General features: G+C 36.6%; 1 protein-coding gene across 2 annotated transcripts in view; it reads left to right on the top strand.

Annotated features, from left to right (window-relative positions):
• The window catches only part of LOC105380927 (TNF receptor-associated factor 4), an 86,090-nt gene that overhangs the window by 29,125 nt on the left and 35,628 nt on the right, over positions 1–21,337 (top strand). For both annotated transcript variants that reach the window (XM_038117733.2, XM_038117732.2), the window contains one exon: positions 5,182–5,233. In XM_038117733.2, coding sequence (XP_037973661.1) covers positions 5,182–5,233 — 52 coding nt within the window. The remainder of the gene's footprint in view (positions 1–5,181; positions 5,234–21,337) is intronic.

Genomic DNA, 21,337 nt, shown 5'->3' with positions numbered 1-21,337 from the left:
CGTTAATATTTTTGGCACCTTCTTTCTTTTGAACAGAGTATAAGTTCGTTTGGCTTATGATTAGTTCAACTATATCCTCTGAAAAGAACTGCTGAAAGTAACTAAGAGGAGATTTGAGGGTTCCGTTGGAAGAATGCTGAAGTTGCGGAGATTCTACTTTAGCTGCGTGATCAAACTTGGCATTTTTGAATTTGAATTTTAGTGGTTTTCTAACATACTTCTTTCGTTTTTTGGTCACAATCCTTGGTGCAATGTTTGCTTTTCTCTTTGACCGAGTGGTAGCTGTGGTTCTCTCGACCGGTGAGTTTGCTGATGGAGACAAGACAGATGACACCGAATTTAAGAATGGAAGTTGTTGTTTCGGGCGACCAGTAGGAAACATTTCAGTGATGACAGGTGACAATGGAATAGTCTCTTCATCTGATAGAAACGCGTTATGTGTTGTGGGGTTTCTATCGCTGTCACTAATGTCTAGGTCATTTAGAGAGGAGGGATAAGACCTTGGCTCTGAACTGCAGTAGGTAACGTCATCATCATCCAAATTACTTGGGTTAGGATCCTGTATAATTACTTCATCTTCTGAGGAACTGCTGCTGTCTGATGAAGGTGCATTTTCAGGAGGAACCAGTGCCATAATAGCACGAGTCCGTTGCCATTGTGGCTTAATCTGAAGCAAAAAATACCAAAACACATTCCAAAAGCCACCCAAAGCAAAAAATAAACATGCGCAAACAATAAATAACAACCTGATAATTATTTTTTTCGAAGGAACCCTAAAACATACATTCATAGTTTAAATAATATGCAGTTAGTGCAAAAGCTTGTGCCACAATCCAGCGAAAGTTATTTGTTAGTAAAGGTAGTTGTCGTGAGCAGTGTTGTATAGTAACAACATAAAAATACCAAGTACTTTACTACAAGCATCGCAGTGTTGTATGAGGACAACATTTAATAACCAGACTACTTTTTAGGTTACTTTGCAGTGTTGGTCACAAACAACATGTCAATTTACAACTTTGTAAATTTATAATTTATGGATAAAATTAAATAATTTGATGATGATTCAATACACCTATTATATCCTAATAAAATACGGAATCGCAACACCCAAAAACTTTAAGTTTTAGTACAAAATTTTGAATTATTTACCTTTGATCCGCGCATGATTCTTAACCGTGACGCCATCTTGCTAAAAAGAGAAAGAAGACATGCACTTTTGCCTGCTTATTTTTTTTTACTGATTGCGTTTTGTTTATGCTTTCATATGAATTCATTTGTACGTGATAAATTTAAATATTGTTTGTAATATATTTTTTTGTTTACTATGTTGTACACGGTTGTCACTGCGAACGAAAGGGTTAAAACAGATTGAGCTAACGCTTTGTAAGTGGAGTGAAGGAGGGAAACATCAGCAACGTAGCGCAGCTTCTTGAAAACCCACATCAATTTTCTAATTTTTTCAGACAAGTTAAGTATATGGGGCCGCCATGTGAGATGTTGGTCAATAATTACACCTAAATATTTTATTTTAGAGTCACTCTCAATTTTTTCACAGGCACAGTTATTTGTAGCTGGGTTAACACACGCATGTACTTTTAGCGTGAATTCGAAGTCAGGAAGACTATTTTCACGAATGGAGAACGTGATAAATTTAGTTTTTCTAACGTTAAGTGTGAGTAGGTTCTTTGTAAGCCAGTTTGAAACATGATGTACTCCGGATTCTGCCATTTGCTGAACTTGCAGCCAGGAATTGGCGTGGAAGATGAGGGCTGTGTCATCGGCATAAGTAAATATACTGCAGTTTTCCAATTTCTCGTGCTAGGATCTTCGGAGCCTAGCACGAGCACCATCTCTCCACAAGTTCGTGTACCTAATATTGTTTTATTACCATGTAGATCGGCTCGTTTCCGAGTTAGAGAAATGGCAAAAGGCCTACCACACGAGTTAAACGAGAAGTTTTCTTTTCCAACTAAACTGAGTGAATTGTCAGTCATCGACCCTAACGGAAAAAGCCATTTCGTTGGGAAAAAAAATCCTAATAATTTAGAATCTGATTTAGTTAAGGAATGCCTACACTTTCAATGCCACGTTTCTTCTGAAAGAATTTCGATAAAACCAGATTGTATAACAAAGGATTATAATAAATGATTATAACAAAGTCTATCTTTTTTACTGCAACAACATAATTTGGAGCATATTTATCAAAACTTTTATCAAAACTTATATAGCATTTCGCATGACAATGTGCACACTGGTGACAAATTTTCTTGCTTAAAACGGGGTAAATACTATCTTAGATCTACTTTAAGACAGGGAAAGCTTAATAATCTATTTTGTGCATAGTCAGAACTCATGAAAAAGATTTGATATGACAGTATACTTAATTTATAATTTTGCTAAATTAAAATCGCCGAAGAAAATAAGTAATGTAAAATTATTTGAACTTATTGTCTGTCACCATTAACTAATTGTTACATATTTTAATAGAAATTGATTGTATTGTTTTTAAACTGTTAAGTGCAATAAACATATTTAACAAAAACAATGTTTGGCAAGAGTTGTTAGGGTTAGAGAATGAGCCGTTACAGAGGTTTTAAGTCTTTAAAGCGCTTTAAAGTCGGGTTTTTTTTGTTTTAACTTTAACAGTCTATATATATATATATATATATATAAACCTGTTTATATCAAAATTAAACTTTCAGTACATAGCGGGTTGTAAAAATAATCTTGTCAATGACAGAAATATATAATTATGTTCACGATCATCTAATAACAGGATTTAACTATTGAATTTCAAAAGTCAGTAGGGGCGGCAAAAATTTAATGGCCTACGGGCGGCAAATTTGTAAATCCGCCACTGTTGTTGCTCATTTGTGAATGGACAGATATATTGAAATGAACACCTCATCTATGTGAGTACAAGGTGGGTCAAGGAATTCCTACAGTAGGGCTTCGCTAATCCACATAGATAGAGACTAACCCTTGTGGGTTATCAAGTTATCCGAATTAAACGCTTGATAACAACATTGAGGTTGACAAATTAAAAGATGATGATGTGAAATTAAAAGTCTGCTTTCGTATTTAGGTACGCACAGCCCGAAATAGTTATTTCTGGGACATGAGCCTCCTCCGAATGTTATTGAGGTTATTGCTATAATCTCAACGTTTGGCCGCGTAGGAGTGTATATATTATCATCTCGTACTGTAGGCGCGGTTTGAAAATGAATGACGGATCACGCAAGTTTGTGTGAGATGATGTGACAGAAACAGAAGTGTATAATCGGTGCATTTTTATCAGTAGACGTCTTGAAAACTCCATATACGGAATTACATATACGGAATCCGCTTAAAATTACGTAGCTGTAATTATAGTTTTCAGATGATATTTCAGTTAACGACCACTATGCCAACGCGGATGGCTCACTGATAAAGTCCCACCACGTATATCCGTCTGTCTGGCGGGCGTTCCGGTGTGCTGTGTGATAATGTTATAATTGCTCTTGTCTCGGGATTATTGGCTCGAGTCGGACGGACGCATGGAAATCGATGATTGGACTGTTTGATTACTAGACTGTAGGGTGACCACGCGACGACTGAGTGCGGCGTACAAGTAAAACCTCCTGTGGGTTGATTGGTAGAAAATGCTTGTAGCATTAAGTCCACCCTTTGTACACTTATTTTTATATTTGTGCAATAAAGGATTAATAAATAAATAAATAATCAACCCGGGACAGAATAACATAAGACTGTAAGTCAAGATCATGGGTCTACCACCATTTCACAAAGGCTCAGTCTCAATGAAGAAATTTAATTTTCATTGACCCATTGCATCAATTGCAACGAGCATTGTTGTTTTTAGATGAATTAGGTGTTAGGTGTTGTGATAGAAAATCATGGTCACAGTAACTTGATAATGTCGATCGATACGCATTCCTTTCTATTAAATATTGGTTACATGTTTATTTATAGGGACCAATTAACAGATCCTATTTTGATCAGAAGAATAATTTTATGTGTCAGGGATATTGTGTAGGACAGAACTGGGATATACACTCCTAAACAATGAGAAAGTAACACTTATAAAATGTCCCCAATTTCTTAAAACATTTAATTTGAAATTCGAACAAAATATTTACTTTTTTAAGAAACTAAAAAGAAGATGTTGGCCAGATCGCCGCTGCTTTCGGATAGGATACCTACTCAAGACGCTGGCCGCGTTACCTCGCTGTATGGCTACCTACTGGTATACCGTTTTTTAAATTAAGTAGTAATTATTCAGATGCGCTGTAAAATGTTAAGTAAGTAGGTACATGAAGGTTGTTATCTTGCCTTGCAAAGAATAAATATATATTATTTATTCTAATTATCTAATTCTTTATTGTACAAATATTACAAATAAAAGTACAACGGTGGAGTTAATGCTAAAAGCATCTTGCCTTTATGTTACCTTTTCCGTTTAGGATTAATTTGGTGTTATTTTCGCTGGAACTTTTTCATTGCTCGCGAGTGTATTAAAAGGCATTTAGCTCAAACGAAATAAAATTTCCCCCTTGATTAAAATACTTATTTAATTTATAAAACACGGTAGCCGCTCTCAGCTCATTAGCCATGCATTCTGGTCCTCTCTGAGGTGGCCAACAGCAATAATTACAGTTCCATTAATTGTAGTTTAATCATTTATTAATTACACAGCTAGTTTAATAGAGGCCCGCGTGCGGTAGGCAGGGTGTAGGTGTACTATATAGTTAACCACATACTTACACATGAATACGAAGTTTTATTGAAATTGATTGCGCAGGCGCCTGTGTTAGTAGAGAAAAGTGATATTATTCTCATCTCGTTCTTGATTGGTTTAAGCAGCGAACTACATAGGTTTAGGTGATTTTAGTTTGTGTTTTTTTCGTGTATGAGTGAGGTAAGTAAGTACGAGTACCTATATTTAGGTTGGTATTTTATCAGTATTTCCCGTCGTCGTGAGGTCAATGTTGCCGACATAATGAGCAAATTTCATGAAAGGACCAACTCTGAAATGTATAAGTAGGTATATACTTACTTAACAATAATGTCTTGTACCTCTAGTCTATAGGTATAGGTGATACCTGAGTAAATCTGTTAACATATTGAAGATTGTAAGCGTATCGTGTTATAAATAATACCTAATTGTGTTTTTTTTTGTTACAGTGAGGGTCTGTTCACGTGCCCCGTGAACGCTTCTCCAGTCGACTACGCTAAGGTACCTTTAAACCTTCATTATTACCCTTCATTATAAAAAAAAAAACTACTTTTTCCGTACGTAAGTAGTACATGTATAGGCACAGGTCATTATTATGTCGCGCAGTGGCTTTATCGAATGTTGACATGGCAAAGATCAATGACTTCACACCAACAGTGGTGGATGCAGTTTGCCACAGGTGCCACCTGTCGATCAATCCTCGAACTATGAAACACGTGCTGACCAAGCAGTTCAACAACTTTCGCTAGGTGGCGCTGGGCAACATCAAAATAAATGTAAAACTGTTAAAAGGGTTGAACTTGAAAGTAAGATAAAAATAAGAGTTTAAGGATCTCGTAAAATTTTATTCTTTCAGTAGCTTTATAAAAACAGAAGGGTTGTTTTTGGGGTTCTTCTCTTGAATGGTGGTCTAGTGTTTGACAAAATATTGTTTTTTCCGTTACGGTTACGACCACCCATAAGAACTAACAGATTCGGCTCCATTTATGTACCTACAGTGTAATAGGTTGGTATGGCAAAGATTCCCCGATGGGATAGAAAGTTGAATGCATCCATCAAGCTTCCTAGAACAGCTACAAAATTCTGAAATCTATTCGCCATCAATTGACACACATACACAAATACCTGACATACCATTCGATGAGCATTCATTTTTTGTGTCGTGTGTTTTTGTCCATTTTGCGTGATGAGAGCATTGCAGAATTTATCACAATAACTTTGTACGTTTCTTGAATTATTCATTGCATCCTATTCGTTACTAAACACGTGGTAACGTGGTTAATGACCAGTGATAATAAGTGAATATTCGGTAAGGAATTATGATTGCTGCATCTAAAGTGTATACACCTACCTAATGGATTTAGAGTTATGTCATAAATAAGTATGTTCATTTTCATAATTCATAACACCATATTCTTATTTTGCAACTGATAGTGTGATAAGAGATAACGATAACCTTAAGAAATGTAAAACTGAAAATTTTGTTAATTTTAATAATACATAGGTATATGTTACCGGTTTGAAAGGAATGTAGAGATAGTCGATGCTCGTGTCGTGCGCCAAAAACAATTTGTTCCATAATGGAATCGGTAACCGACCGCGTGCGAACCGCTGTGCGATGTGCGTGCGCAACATGCGTGGAAAATCGATAAATCGATATACCTAGTTCTGATAAACATAATTGATAAATTGTCGCCGAGCACGGAAGATGTTATGGTAGGCCGCAAAGCACCATCGTGCTTTTAGCTGAAAATTATTTGCATAATAGATTGTGTTTAGAATGATCTTTAATTCGCGGTGAAACGTTTTATTTCGCGCATGTATTAATGGGTTCAGCCACATTCAATCCGTTCCTATTTGCGACCGAGGAATAAGGTTTATCCGAGAATTAGTCTTTTATTTACTCGGGAGAGCAACCAACTCCATAGTTTTATTTTATTTTATGGCGAAATTTATACAAGGTCCTATATATCTTATAACAAGAAAAATTGGCACAGGCAATGCGTATGCGCATTTGGTGTCAGTCACCTTTTGCGACGACCTTGCAATGCTAACCGGTACCACGATATCTATCTCTTTCCTTTACAATACAGGTTCTAGGGGCTTGTTCCACATCCGTTAACAGCTGTCTTTGTCGCACCATGTAGGCCTACGAGCAATGTGGTCACCTAGTGTAGCAGTTCAGACACAGTTGGGTAGATGGCGTTATAGAGCTAAAGTGCATTGGTTATACATAGTTATGAATGCCTATTACACTCCAAAACCGGATTTTCTCTGAAAAGTTTAACTACACTCGCGAGCAACCAAATCGACTCAAGCCTTGACGGCGCAAACATACATTAATACAAGTAAAATTATGAATAGAAATAATAAAAATGATATGTCATTTAAAAGCTTAAGATGTCAGCTTTAATTTGATATCATTATTATTGAAATCCATTCATCATTTTTGAAATAAATGATGTCTGAACGCAATTGTAGGAAAAACGGGAATTTAGGAAAAAAGGGTATGGGTATCGTATTATACAAATTAAACAAAAAATGTTAAGATAAAAATTTATTTATTTAAATCAATACTTTGTATTGCCCCCTCTTGCCCTAATTACAGCCTGCAGCCTGTTTCTCATAGACCTTATCAACTTTTTGACAGTTTCCTGAGGAATGCCGTCCCACTCCTCTAATAAAGCTGTCTTCAGCTCGTCCACGCTTGCAGGGACTGGATTCCTGGCCCGAACTCTTCTTTTGAGCTCGTCCCATAAGTGTTCGATGGGATTCAGGTCAGGACTGAGCGCAGGCCAGTCCATCGTGCGCAATTCCTTCTCTCTCAGAAACTGCCGACTGACTCGTGCCGTGTGGCAGCGGGCATTGTCGTGCATTAGCACGAAGTCTTCACCGACAAATTCTGCATAGGGCACAACATGACCGAGTAGAATGTCGGTGATGTACCGATCAGCTGTTAACCCGCCTCCTCGGCCGCCTCCAGGCACGAAAACAAGTGCGGTTTTTCCCTCTAGAGAAATACCAGCCCACATCATGCAGGAACCGCCGCCATATGCTACTGTTTCAGCGAAACAACATTGGGCAAATCGTTCCCCCGGACGCCGGTAGACCCGGCCTCTCCTGTCACTGCCATGCAGACACACTCTGCACTCATCAGTAAACAGGACCGACCGCCATTGCGCAATGCTCCAATCGAGATGCTCTCGAGCAAACTGAAGACGCGCTTGTCGGTGGCCTGCAGTCAATTTGGGGCCTGATGCAGGTCTTTTTGGTGTCAAGTTGGCTTCCTTCAAGCGTCTTCTCACTGTCCACTCGCTGACAGCCACTTGTCGTACACGTCTCAGTTCTTGCTGCACATCAACGCCCGTAAGGTGTCGATTGCGCAGCGAGGTTGAGACAATGAAGCGGTCGTCTCTCTCTGAAGTGCAGCGGTGGCGGCCCGTTCTTGGTCTTCGATTGAAGGCACCAGTCTCTTGGAACCGTCTGTATACTCGGGATACAGCAGACTGGCTCAAGTGGAGCTGGGCAGCGACTGCTCGCTGACTTAACCCTTGTTGCAGCAAGGCAACAACTTGAGCAGCTTCTTCTGGTGTGGTATCCATGGGTTTGCGAAAACAAGGAATACAATGCAACGAGATGTGTACCGGTCAACTTGCAACAAGCGACTGATAAGGTACACCGGATGTGGAAAGGTTTTATAGCGGGATCAGGTAGCGCAAGGCGTGGATTCCTAATGAGGTAATTAACACTGACGGGCAATTAAAATGCGTCATTAAATCTGCGCTTAGTTTTTTTTTATGGTATTGATCTTAATTGAAAGCCTAATTCTTCAGCTTTCGAATGACATATCACTTTTATATTTACCATTTATCGTTTTAGGAAAATCAATGTATATGTGCGCCGTGAAGGCTTGAGTCGATTTGGTTGCTCGCGAGTGTAGATAGGTTTAAGAATAGAAGTTTCCCACTATATAAAAAGCACAGAACTACTACAACAGTATTAAAGATCCGTAACTAACAATAGCAGTTTATAATTACGTAGCTGCTAGAATATCCCACTGCTGAAAAAAATCCTCATAACATAATAGATAAATAAATTAGTAAATTAGCCACTATTTTGTGCAGGTTCTTCTCCCCGATTCACCAACATTATGAATATGCAATAATTGGCTAAAATGTAAGTAGGTGTAAGTACCTACTATCATAGTAATGAGTTAAACGTCCGTTAAGCTCGTAAGCTCTGTAGCGCGGGTCGTGAGAACTCGAGGGCTGCGCCTGCGCCGCGCACTCACGCGCAATACTTACTGATAAATCGTTGTGATGTGTTGTATCGATCTATGATCTTATTCTTCGTTTTGCTGCCATAAAGCGTTTTCCGAGAAAAAATACTTAATTTCTTGAACATTAAAGATTTCATGGCAGTGGGAAACAAATAAACGCATTTGCAATATTAATAAAATTTAGGTCCTTGGCTCCTAGTGCTTGAGATGAAGGAGTGATTTTGGAATTGAATCATAAGTTCTAATACATCCTGATAGATGGCGCTACTTCACTTTCTACACGGTACTAAATCGATAGGACGAATGGAAGAAAAATAGATCACACATCATATTTCCTTTTATTTCGGTTTTTTTAAGTAACTGTTAAGTAGATCATATTTATGCATAAAGTCGATCGAACCCTCATTACAATCAAACAAAAATAAACCTACCCTGGAACTCGATATCCCACAAAAGAATAGAACAACTTCTTGATCTATTCAAATAAAAACCAAAAATCTAAGCTTGCATATTTTAATCTTTGTTAAACCCAGCGTTGTTTTACATGATATTTTTTGTTCCATTCTCTTTACCTTTGTATTATATCTGTCCATCCCTTACCTATCTGTCAACGATGCATGAAAACGACAGATTTACTTATAAGAATAGGAATTTTATGGGAATCAGTAGTCCCTATTCATCCTTTGTCATAAACTTGAAAGGGTTTACAGCCAATAAATGCGCTTGAAATATTCTGATGTTCTAATCAATAAACATAAATTTTACCTTCCACCATCTAGAATAAAGATGTTAAATGAAAGTCCACATTACATGGCAGTAAAAATATTTAATAATCTACCTACAAATATAACATCAGAAACGAATATAAAAGTCTTTTGCAAAAGTCTCAAACATTATTTATTGGATAAATGCTTTTATTCCATTAAAGAATTTATGAACCTAAAAATTGCTCAGAAATATGATGTTCTGATCTAAATAAATACTTTATTATTGTTTTGTTGGTTAGTTAATTATAAGCTTAATATTATTGATTTAAGAGTTATGAATAAGAACCTAGTATTATTGTGAAATTGGTTCCTACTAGCTTTAAGGGAATTTGCAATGCCCACTATGGGTATCAAGTTGTAAGTACTATTTTATTTTAAGATCATTAATGTACACTTGATGGCAATAAAATATTTGATTTGATTTGATTTAATCTAAAGAGTCGGTGTTGGTCAACCGATACTCGTAGACAGTTAAAATAACTGATTATTTCTACCTAAAGCAAAATGTTTGGTAGTGCTATAATTTAGGAAATTTGCTAAGACCTAAATTTGGCATATTCCCATACGGGAATTGGGAAAGGCAAACACGGCGAAACACTATTCATTCTAAGCTGGCCGCAAAATATCCTGCCATCATCGGATATTTCTATCATGATAGCTAAAAATATTTTTGCATAAGTAAGCGTAAATGGGGTGTCTCAGCTTACAACTCTAATCAACTTAAGTTCTATAGCATATGGAATTTCAAGGAAAAATGAATGTCCATTAAACGAAATATGTATTTGTATTGTAGTAACTATGTAGGTATGAATTTACCTTATTGGTATATGACTCTATGCCTTATGTTTAATATCCTACTAAAATAACAATAAACGACATAAGTATTCATTATTTGTCTTGATCGCTGGCATCTTACCTTTATACCTTTAAGAACTCGATGAATGGTCGTCGTTAAATCATAATCTAGGTTGAATAGAATTATTTTATTTGAGGAGATATATATTTTATTATAATAGATTTACTTATATTTTATTTGAATAGATTTATTAGAGTATATATTAGAGGATAGACAAATCAGTGTCCTCAGTATGTGAGTGATGTGTTTCGTAAATAAATAAATAAATAAATAAATAAATGTGTAGGGGGACCACGTTTCATGGTTATCATTTTTGAATGTATTGAAAATAATTAAAGGTATAATTAATTTGTTTAGACCAAAATATTCACGCCGTATAGGTAGGTACCTACACATATTTACTAGTGGTGCATTCAGTGTGTCTATTTCTTGTTTAATATGAACAAAAGTTTACTGCAGTATGATACTCGTAATAACACTAAACTAATCAGGAAACTAGTTACTGTTATGGTTGATATGATAAGTAGGCAATGAACTAAAAATCACTCATATCTACATACCCATATCTTTTCTTGTTATTCTTGGTATCCTATGTCCCCCCAGTGGGGCAGAGGGCAGACAAAACAGTTTTCCATCCGTTTGTCGACAGCAGCCAGCATTTCATCAACCACCACCACCACGTTATTCCATTCCACCCATGTCTTTTTATATCAAATCATATAGTTACCACAACCACGGCTTATCTCGTTTGATCTCAAATCGTAGGCCTATTATGTAATCAGCAGCTTTTGTGTGTGTATGAGACGTGCATGAGACCATACAACGAATGACTCCCTTACGGATATGTCAAAGCTTGTATGGACTATTTACACATTAATCATGGTGATCAGGTACCTACACTTTTTCGTTCAGGTGAATTTTGATGCCCTCATATTTTTCGAAGATGCAATAATAATTACAAGCCAAATTTTACAATTACAATCCTTTTATTTGCACCAAAAAAATACATGATAGGCACTGGTACAGTTTTTAATAGCTAGCCGTAATAAGTGACTTCACAACATAATACCATCGATGCCAATAACCAAGGGCGTACCCAGGTAGGGGCAGGGGGGGGCAGCTGCCCCCCCCTAGATGATAAAATAAACGTAAATTTTCCTGCCAAGTGAGAAAAAAACGTGTTACCTACCCTGCGCAAAATTAAGCATAAAATATCTTTTCTTTTCAGTCAGATATTTTGATTTAAGTAATATTCTTTTAACTAAGTATTTATTATTATCTAAATATTTTAATATTTTATCCGATGATCAATTAAGAATTAAGGGACATACATGTAAGTAGAAGTAAGTAGTTGATCTGTTCAACGAAGCCAAAAGCCAAATCAGAAAGGCATTGATTATTTTAAGCACTATCCCACGCACCACGGCGACCGTAGAAAGGTCCTTCAGTACGCTGCGCTGCGAAGAGTTAAAACGTGGCTTAGAAGCACCATGGGTGAAGAAAGGCTTAGGTACAGCTTTATGTCTGAAAAACGTATAGGTACCTATCGCAATTATTTAAATTAAAAGAAAACAGTGAGTTTATTGAAAAGACTGCCATAGACAAATTTTCGGCAAATCCGAGAAGATTACCTACTGTTAAATTAATATTTTGTTTTTTGTCAATCAAACTAATTAATGAAAGTCAAATTAATGATTTTTAGTGTTCTCTGGTCAAGAGCGTGTCGGACACGTATATATGTCGCAGGCATCTGGTGTAATCTCCTTTTTGATTGAACCACTAGCCCGTTCATTGAATGGCGCTATTCAGTTGTATGACTAAAGGACAACTCGTCAAGTCGTTGATTGTAACGTTCTACGTTTTGACTGAACGTCATTCAGCGAAGTCGTTGAATGGGATATTGTTGTTCATAATTATCCAGTTTTGCCACAATTTATTCTTTGAAACTATCCACCCGCGGCGTAATAATAGGTAATCCATGTTGTCACACTATTTTAACACAAATAACGTACTTTAAAGCTAATTTATTTGCAAAAAACTATCAATATACGTGCTTTTTGTGTCAGCTGTTAGCTGTTTGACGCCATATTTGTTTTATTCACCACCTGACTGATTTTAAGTCAGCTAAGTAGTTGGACGTTTTGTGACGCTTGTACAATCAACGTTCGGCCTAGTCATACAATTGAGTAGCGCCATCCAATGAACGGGCTAGTGGTTCAATCAAAAAGGAGATTAAACCAGATGCCTGCGACATATATATATCTTTATACGAAAAAAAATCATCCCCACTTTACATGTATGGGAATGTTTTTTTTGACACGTAGAAAGGGTTCCGTGGCCATAAGATGGGTTGACCGCTTAACACAAAAAAAACATAAATTACATACTTACCCCACACGATGTCGTTTTTTTTTTTTCGAATTAACTTTTCGCTGTATGGGATGGGGGATAAAAAATAATTATTTTTGTATAATTTAAAAAAATCATTTTTTGGATTTTCATCATACATTATTATCTCCACCAAATTTCGTGGCAATCGGTGTTGAAACGGCGGAGAACGAGCCAGGACGGACGGACAGACATGGCGAAACTATAAGGGTTCCTAGTATAGACTTACGGAACCCTAAAAAGGAACCCTTATAGGATCACTTTGTTTTCCATCTGTCTGTCTGTCACCACTCTTTTTGTCAGAAACGGGTAAAGATAACAATCTGATATTTTACATAGATATACCTACAAATTTACGGCCCCGACAAAGTAGTACCTAAAATAAAATATTGAAAAAAAAAAACATTCCCATACATGTAAAGTGGGGATGATTTTTTTTCGTTGTTTCGATGCTGTGGGGTATCCTTGAATAGGTGTTTTAGAAATATTATAGGCACGCTCAAAACATTTTTTGATTCAGTGATTGGTTTGCAAAATATTAAGCTTCCCAATGCAAATTTTTGTTAGACTCAAGTTTCCCCCCCCCCCTGCTGGCTGATGGAAATGGATGGTACAAAAAATATAAAAAAAAATCACAGATGTAACTAGTTAGTACATATGACGAAATTAAAAGGAAAACTATCTCAGGTAAGTAGACTTGTACGGAACCCTCAATGCGCGAGTCCAACTCGCACTTGACCGGTTGTTTGTTTCAATATACCCGACCGACCATCATCTCGAAACATGTATGAGCTGCCCCTCCCTAGCTGAAATCCTGGGTACGCCCTTGCCAATAACCACTTTTTAAATGACACATACTTACATACAATACAATGCATAACTTAACAGCGCAGCTTACAAAAAGCTGCATTTAAAAGCCCCAACAGATGTCAAGCACATACCACGACAGCAACCTATCATTTAAGCTTTTAAACCACACCCTGAACGTTCCATCACGTTTTTCCACCATTGTCTACTGTTTTACATTAAAATGGGACCATTTTATTAATATCACATCTTTGAATATAGTCAAATTGGGGCCTTTAACCGGGTCAGTGATCCGAAGATGCGTATCTTCCCATGAAGTAGAGATTTATCTTTAATTTAAAAGTTGGATGGACAAAAGGACATGGCAAGTAATATTTAATGTATGAGAGATTTGGGCCCTTCATATGCATAGTTCGGAGTAGACGTGTTTACTGTTGAGATGAGTTTTTATTGTGTCGCGATGGGTATCTGGTTCTTCGTTATCCTGTTTTGTGTTTGTTTAAATGGTCTCACTAGCGTTTCAGATTAAACCTTTACTAGATTTTAGTAGTCACTAGCGGTGGGCATAGTTATCAGATCTACTCATCATCCAACGTGAATCGTCACCACTACATAAAAATATCGATGTAAGTATATTTCTATGCTAGCGAACCAGAGGGTGTCCAACGTGACCTATACTTAGTCCTTGCTCCAATTTATGATTAAGCAAACATACACACATTCTCTTTGCTTACCAAGTTGCAGGAACCAGGTATACCTACAAGACATATCGTAGTTTTATCATACCAATAATCAGCATCATCATGATTACAATATGCCTGTATCTCTATAAACATACGTAAACTGTATAACACCCTTATTATTCGGTAAACGAAGTAAGTAGGACAATTACGCAACATGAATAGCCATTAACATACCACTCGACCATACAAATCATAGTTCACAGAAGCGACAGTATCTGGAGGGTTACTCTATACTGACGAAAACAGACGAATGAGACCTGTCATGCAATCGGCACGTTTAATACAACGAGATAGAGTCGTGGCGAAGCTTTTTCGTCATATAGAATGACCCCCAGTATCTGAGGCATGGCTGGTAGCGTTTAGTCTTATCTGAAAGTTTCTCACGGGGGACTTTTTATATTTTGTTTGTCAAATAACCCGTGTGTGTAAGGTGAAAGTTCTTATTTGCTGTTACCAATGCAGGGTATGATCATTATAGTGTAATTATAACTACTTGTTAAAAACATTCGTAGCTAATGCTCTAGAATCGGCTAGGATAAAATGTAATAAGGTTTTAAGGATTAGAAAAGTATGTGCGTGTTATTAGAGTCTACCACTTATTAACCGAAATATATTGGGTACCTACTAGCTATTAACCTTACAAGGTCCCCACAAAACTTCTAAACGTGTTTAAACAAATATCTGCCCCGGCCGGGAATCTAACCCGGGACCATCGGCTCAGTAGTCAGGTCATTAACCACTACGCCATTCGGTCGTCAAACCAAAAGTACTAAATCCATATTTCTGCAGTTTTAAAAAACAACAATAATTTTTTATTTTGTATAAATATTACCTGTTGCCCAATACATTGGAGTAATTATACATAGTTATACAGCCCTGTAGCACAGGGCGCTAATAAGACGTGATAGAAGTTCGCCGTCGCGCTCACTCTTGAGGCTGCGCGATGTGAGTGAGGCTGAGGGCGATGCAAAACTTTTGACACGTCTTAAATGGGCCCCGTACTAGCCCTTCTGATGTTAATAATATGTGGGGACATCTCACGCACAACCATCCAACCCCAAGCCAGGCTGAGCCTGTAATATGGGGATTGTACAGCCGATATACACAGATATATAGAAAGGTCCACATTATGTACATTTAATTTTTATGCCACAGTACAGTGTTTATATTTTGTACAATTATTTCTCGCTACTCTATACATATAGTGCATTCGTAGTGAGCGTAGTTCGGACACAACACAAAGAGCCGGGCGACTAATCTACATATCGATGGTACATCACGCAGCCATAGGTCACTCGCTTGTTACTCTGTACGTCACATCATATCGAATAGGGCTATTCTATTCCGTAATATAATAAAATACATTATGATCATTAAATAAAATACATTATGACAAAGGGAATAATAACACCGGATTGATGTGTTAGCTAATAGTTCTTATAATCAGAAAAGAAGATATGTACATTGTGTAGGTATACATTTAAATAGAAAAAGTCTAAACTGTTAAATTATTAGACAAAATATAGGCTCTGTCGAAAATAGTTTGAGGCATGTTGATTCCTCAGAAGGTTTCTTCATAGAAAAGAATTCAACGAGGTGCCTAGGTAAAGCGCAAAACTTTCTTATTTAAAGAAACTCGACAACATAAAATATAGTGATAATAATTATGTTTTTTCGGTATCGGTGAATTTCTAAAACATTATCGATACTTATGGTTTTTTTCTAATTACTTTTTGGTGTGCTTAGAATAGCCCTAATCACTGACACGGCTAGATCGTGGAACATCGAACACATTTTTAACACCCGTTACTTCAAACTTCAACCATTAGGGAATGTTTCCAGCTCGAAGCTAGTTCCATGGCGGCCACTGCGAGCGAGCATTCGAAATGGACATATTGGACATCATCCATGGATGAATTCAGTTGTACTAGCATCACTAGATTTGCATGAATCTTTAGGAGCTTTCGTCAGACGGCACCTTCAACTGGAAATTTTAAAATAAACTACTTCTTTATAGCTGCTGGGCGGACAACCAACTATGTAGTAAGAAGTTGGAATAAGAAGACATTATGGAGTTTAAAATCGTTTGAAATAATTGATATAAGATTTAAGAATCAGTCTGCCTCAAAAACATGGTAAGGCTTGATTAAATTAAAACAAAAGGTATCTCAGTTAGCTGCACCTATTTATATCTAGTCACTGGACCATAACCCTAAACGCATTAAACATGATACACGTAAAGAGAATCAGACATTACGAGGCCTTGATGTATTGTGCTCTATGATTGATGCCGGCGATACATTAGAACAGATAGTGGACACAGAGACAGATGGTTAGATACAAATGTGACTCGCGTACGATCATTTAGTACAAGCTTGATGTGACGATTAAATCTGTGTGTTGGTTAAATACTAGGATGTTGTTCACTTTTTTAGGAAATGTAGAGTAAGTAGGTAACTAGTAGTTTTATGAACAAACAACGGGTTTTAATAGACTTATATATTTTACATAATTATAGATGTGTGATTTTATGAAATAAACTTGTTGCATTTTTTTCTGGTATTAAAAAGGTTATATATTATGTTTGTGATAGTGACTTACGTCTTTCCTAGAATTCCGATTAGGAACCTCTGTTTTAGCAGCGGAGCTTTTATCTATTTTATTTATTTGATTTTTATCTATTTGATTTTTTCACAAAATCCACAGCACAAGACAATGTATCTTATCTACCAAGATCCATACAAGTTCTGACAGTTTTGCCATAATTGTCGATTAGAAAGAAAGAAAGAAAATTTATTTATTTCTAACACACACAGAAACAACACATACATTTACAAGAAAACGTTAAAAAGTAATAAAAAAATAAGTAAATAAAACAATAAGCATGAATGTTGCTTCTCGGTGCTGAAATGGGTTCTAGTTCAGCTTGATGCTATGGCAGGTATACTAAACCGAACCATAGCGCTGGTTACAACTGCTAGCTTCTTGCAAGTTGCGCGACGTCGCTCAATTATCATCATCAAAGGTTAACTGGTAGAGAATGCTACTAGCATTAAGTTCGCCTTTTTACTAATGGGTTTTATGTGCAATAAAGAATTAACTTATTATAATTATAATGTATTTGGGGACACGAGTAGCTCCACATTTGTCTCCTAGTAAATGAATAAGGTGGTTATTAAGTACAAAACATTATTCGAAAATCAGTATATCTTGATAACCTGGCTCGTTGACCCACGTAGGTATCTACCGAAGTGATTTTAAATAACAAAGCAGGATATCGGCAGCTGTCTGTCTGTTTGTGATGAATTATTCAACTGAATATTGAGCTTATCGCCTATTAAAAATACTTACCTAGACTGTTATGAGGACGGTAGGTTTTATATTTTGGAAACTGTGGTCGGAATCGTTGGGTATCAAAAGTATTTGTTTGTTATTTTTATTATTTCTCCCTCGATCACGTACAAAAATGAACTTTTAATTTTATTTAACATAGAAACGATTTTAGAACGTATTGAAGCTTTTAATACTCGACTAGGGACGCTCAAGAGCATAACATGATAACGTATAGGGTAAGCGTGCCTACTGTTGACCCCACCATGCTAGACCACAATGCAAGAATATTGAACCTTGTTTTAGATTGACGGATAAAAGAAAAGAGAATTACGGTACATTAATGTAAATTTGATTACGGTCAAGTATAAATGTGAACGAGTGTTAACTGAACGCTTCGGTAAGCATCACTTATTTTTCCTTGCGTTGAACTTGCTCACGTATTATTGTTATTACTTTTATAATTGTAATATTTAAATTACTATTGTGTTTCAAGTAGCTTAACACTTCATTTACCTACACATAAATATGTGGGTGGGTGGGTATACTTAAAATGACATTAGCACATTTAATGACATTATAACATAATATTTTAATGTTATCGTGAATATATTTCATTTAACTTCCAATAAACACCTACCAGAATCAGCCTCATAAATTCAATTAGCTTTTTCATTCCGTCTTGATTGCAACAAGGTGCATACAGTGATCGTTAACTCATGTAACGACATCTCTCTTCTGTTTTAAAAATAAAAAGTTTAGAGGCAAAGGAAAGGTGCTTGTTCCAGCCTCTTTAAAGATTTAAAAGTCATGCGATTGGCCAACAGCTGCCGCGGCAGCTGCGCAGGCGCAAGGTGCCACAGCACGTGTGCTGCGGACGATGAGCCGAATATCCTCGCCTCGCTTCGTTTTTGTTTTATTCATTGCTGGCTGGTTCGAATGGTTTTGGACGTGATTTTTATTTGCTGTTATGAAATATATTTTGGTATTAAGTTAATTTAATGTTGAACGGACACGGATGGGTATTTATAGGTACGAGAGCTTTTATGTGAATCCGCTGACACCTATCGCACCTAACCGTATCTACCTAAAAGGATGTTAAAATGCTTTATAATATTTAAAAGAAATCAAGTGAAGGACGCGGATAGCAAGTGAAAAGGCGTCATTTCAAACTTATCGATTCTAGAACTTTCCGCCATAGTTATACATTAGGTAGGGTACATACTCTGCATACTAACATGACCCTGTCAAACTAGCATTCAATTTCATAAACATTATAGTGATTATGTTCGTCCGTTTCTAAGATTAAAATGAACCACAACATAAAAACCTACTGATAATAGAATGAAACTTAAAACCACCCGTTTTCATCACAGCGTCTTAAAAAGTATGAGGTAGGTTTCCATGTCACCATTAAACATAAACTTGATAAATCCTGTAGAAGCCTGTTGCTCTATTACGGTTTAGGTTCTATAATAACAAGTTGCGACTTGTAGCAAAAAGATGTGGTCCAGCGAGCTTGGAGACCAGTCTACGACCTTGTGGTGACCTAGCGGGGACCACTCGAGAGACGAGTTTATTGATCTGTCCCCCCCACTACCTTTCTTAATACCTTGTGCAACTGTATTGAGGATCCTGAATGTTTATAAATGTTGTTTTTTCACACGATTGATATCGGAGACAGTGGCATGACATAGCTTTGCAAATTGTCACCAATTTTGTCGTTAATTTAAATGTTTGTTCGCTTCATCTATGAGATAGATTTTAAACAACCGAGTACGTTAGCTTAATGGCCTAATCAACGTTTCAGTGTAAAACCTATAAGAATATACTATCTTAAAGTTTATCTAGATGAGTCATCATTTCTTTACTGTTCAAAATATTTTTTCTTTGCACCTTGTGGTTCTTTGTACTGCTCTTTATGACATACTCTGTGGCCGCTGCGGGTTCCAAGTTCCAACACAGGTAGCGTAATTCAATTGTTTCTTTCCATTACCGACTCAAAAAAAAACGATAGTTTCATTTCGTTTTATGTTTATGCAACACTGTTTCTTTATTATTTCGTTTTGTAATATTGACTGATTGGCTGATGGGTGGATCATGAAGATGAAGTAGAATACCGAAATGACGTTATTTATCCAATTGGTTGCAATTTATTTGTCTACTTCTATTATAGTTATATTTGCTAACACATAAGATGCAACAATAGATTACCTTCATGATTACAGATTACTCAACGTGAGTCCATCATAGACATGGTTCATTTTTAAGAAGCTCACAAATACGCCACCCACGATCCCAACGTGCACAAAAATAGAAATAAACGATTTATTCACGTTACGATTCTAAATAGATACTGTAAAATCTTTCGTCACACCTTTCATCCTGTTGCTTAACAGATCGCCTTCTTTATTTGTCTTATTTTCTTCGAAATCACGCAATTTTTGGAGACCACTTTGGCCATAAATTACAGGAACTCCCGTTTTCGGTTTCGTTACGGGTTTTATTACTTTAAATTTTGCTTCTTTGTTCATCAACAATGGGTTTGGTGGTACATCTTCACCTGTAGCAGCCAACAATTGGCCAATAGTGTATTTAAATTGTTAAAATGTTGACATAACGACTAATAACGGATTTTGATTGTTATGCTCTTTGGTAGCAATTGTATTTTGGTTTTGTTCTTGTTTAAGGCTTCAGTAGTCTGACGATCTTATTTTTTTTACCCTCGGCATTCTTGTGAGAGGGCTGTTCAAGAGGAGGTTCACCTGTTTCTTTAGGCGCTTGTATTTTCACTTCACATTCACCTAGCAGCTGTCTTTTTAAGAACAGGTTTTAGCGATGAATTCCTGAGTTATTATCGTCATGACTACTTAGGGAGTCAGCTGTAGTTAATCTTAATCTATTACTAGAAGCTTCTAGTTCTACGTTGGATAGTTCGGTATATATGTATAGATACAATCATGTTAAAAACAAGAAAATTTAATTCCATAGACGTCTTTTTTATGTTATATTCTCAAAAGTAAACCTTTCGGCATTCTTAAAAGAATGTAAGGATTGACAAGGAGACAAACAAACATTGCGACTAACTATCTGTTGAATTCAGTGGAAATAAGTCAATAGCACCGCCCAGACACCCGCTGATAGAGCGGCTTTAAGATACAGCAACAAACAAATCATTTATCTCGTAAAATCCTACTTTAATTTTGAGCCTTATCTACAATAGTATTGAAATACTATTTCCGTGACACTTTTTGGATAAATAAATATGCATAAGTCCAAACGATTGTACACCTTCGAACGTGAGTCTAAAGTTTTAAATAAGTGATTCCAAAACACCATTTTGCAGTGGTATGGGTGTTAAAATGTGATATACAGGTTAACCGTCGAACCACCGGGGAAGCAACGTGTATTTCTTTAGTCGGTGGTAATCTTTTT

The sequence above is a fragment of the Plutella xylostella genome, chromosome 10, assembly GCF_932276165.1.
Source record: "Plutella xylostella chromosome 10, ilPluXylo3.1, whole genome shotgun sequence".
NCBI lineage: Eukaryota > Metazoa > Arthropoda > Insecta > Lepidoptera > Plutellidae > Plutella > Plutella xylostella.
Note: the sequence above shows the minus strand (reverse complement) of the source record. Positions and strands in the feature narration are given on the sequence as shown.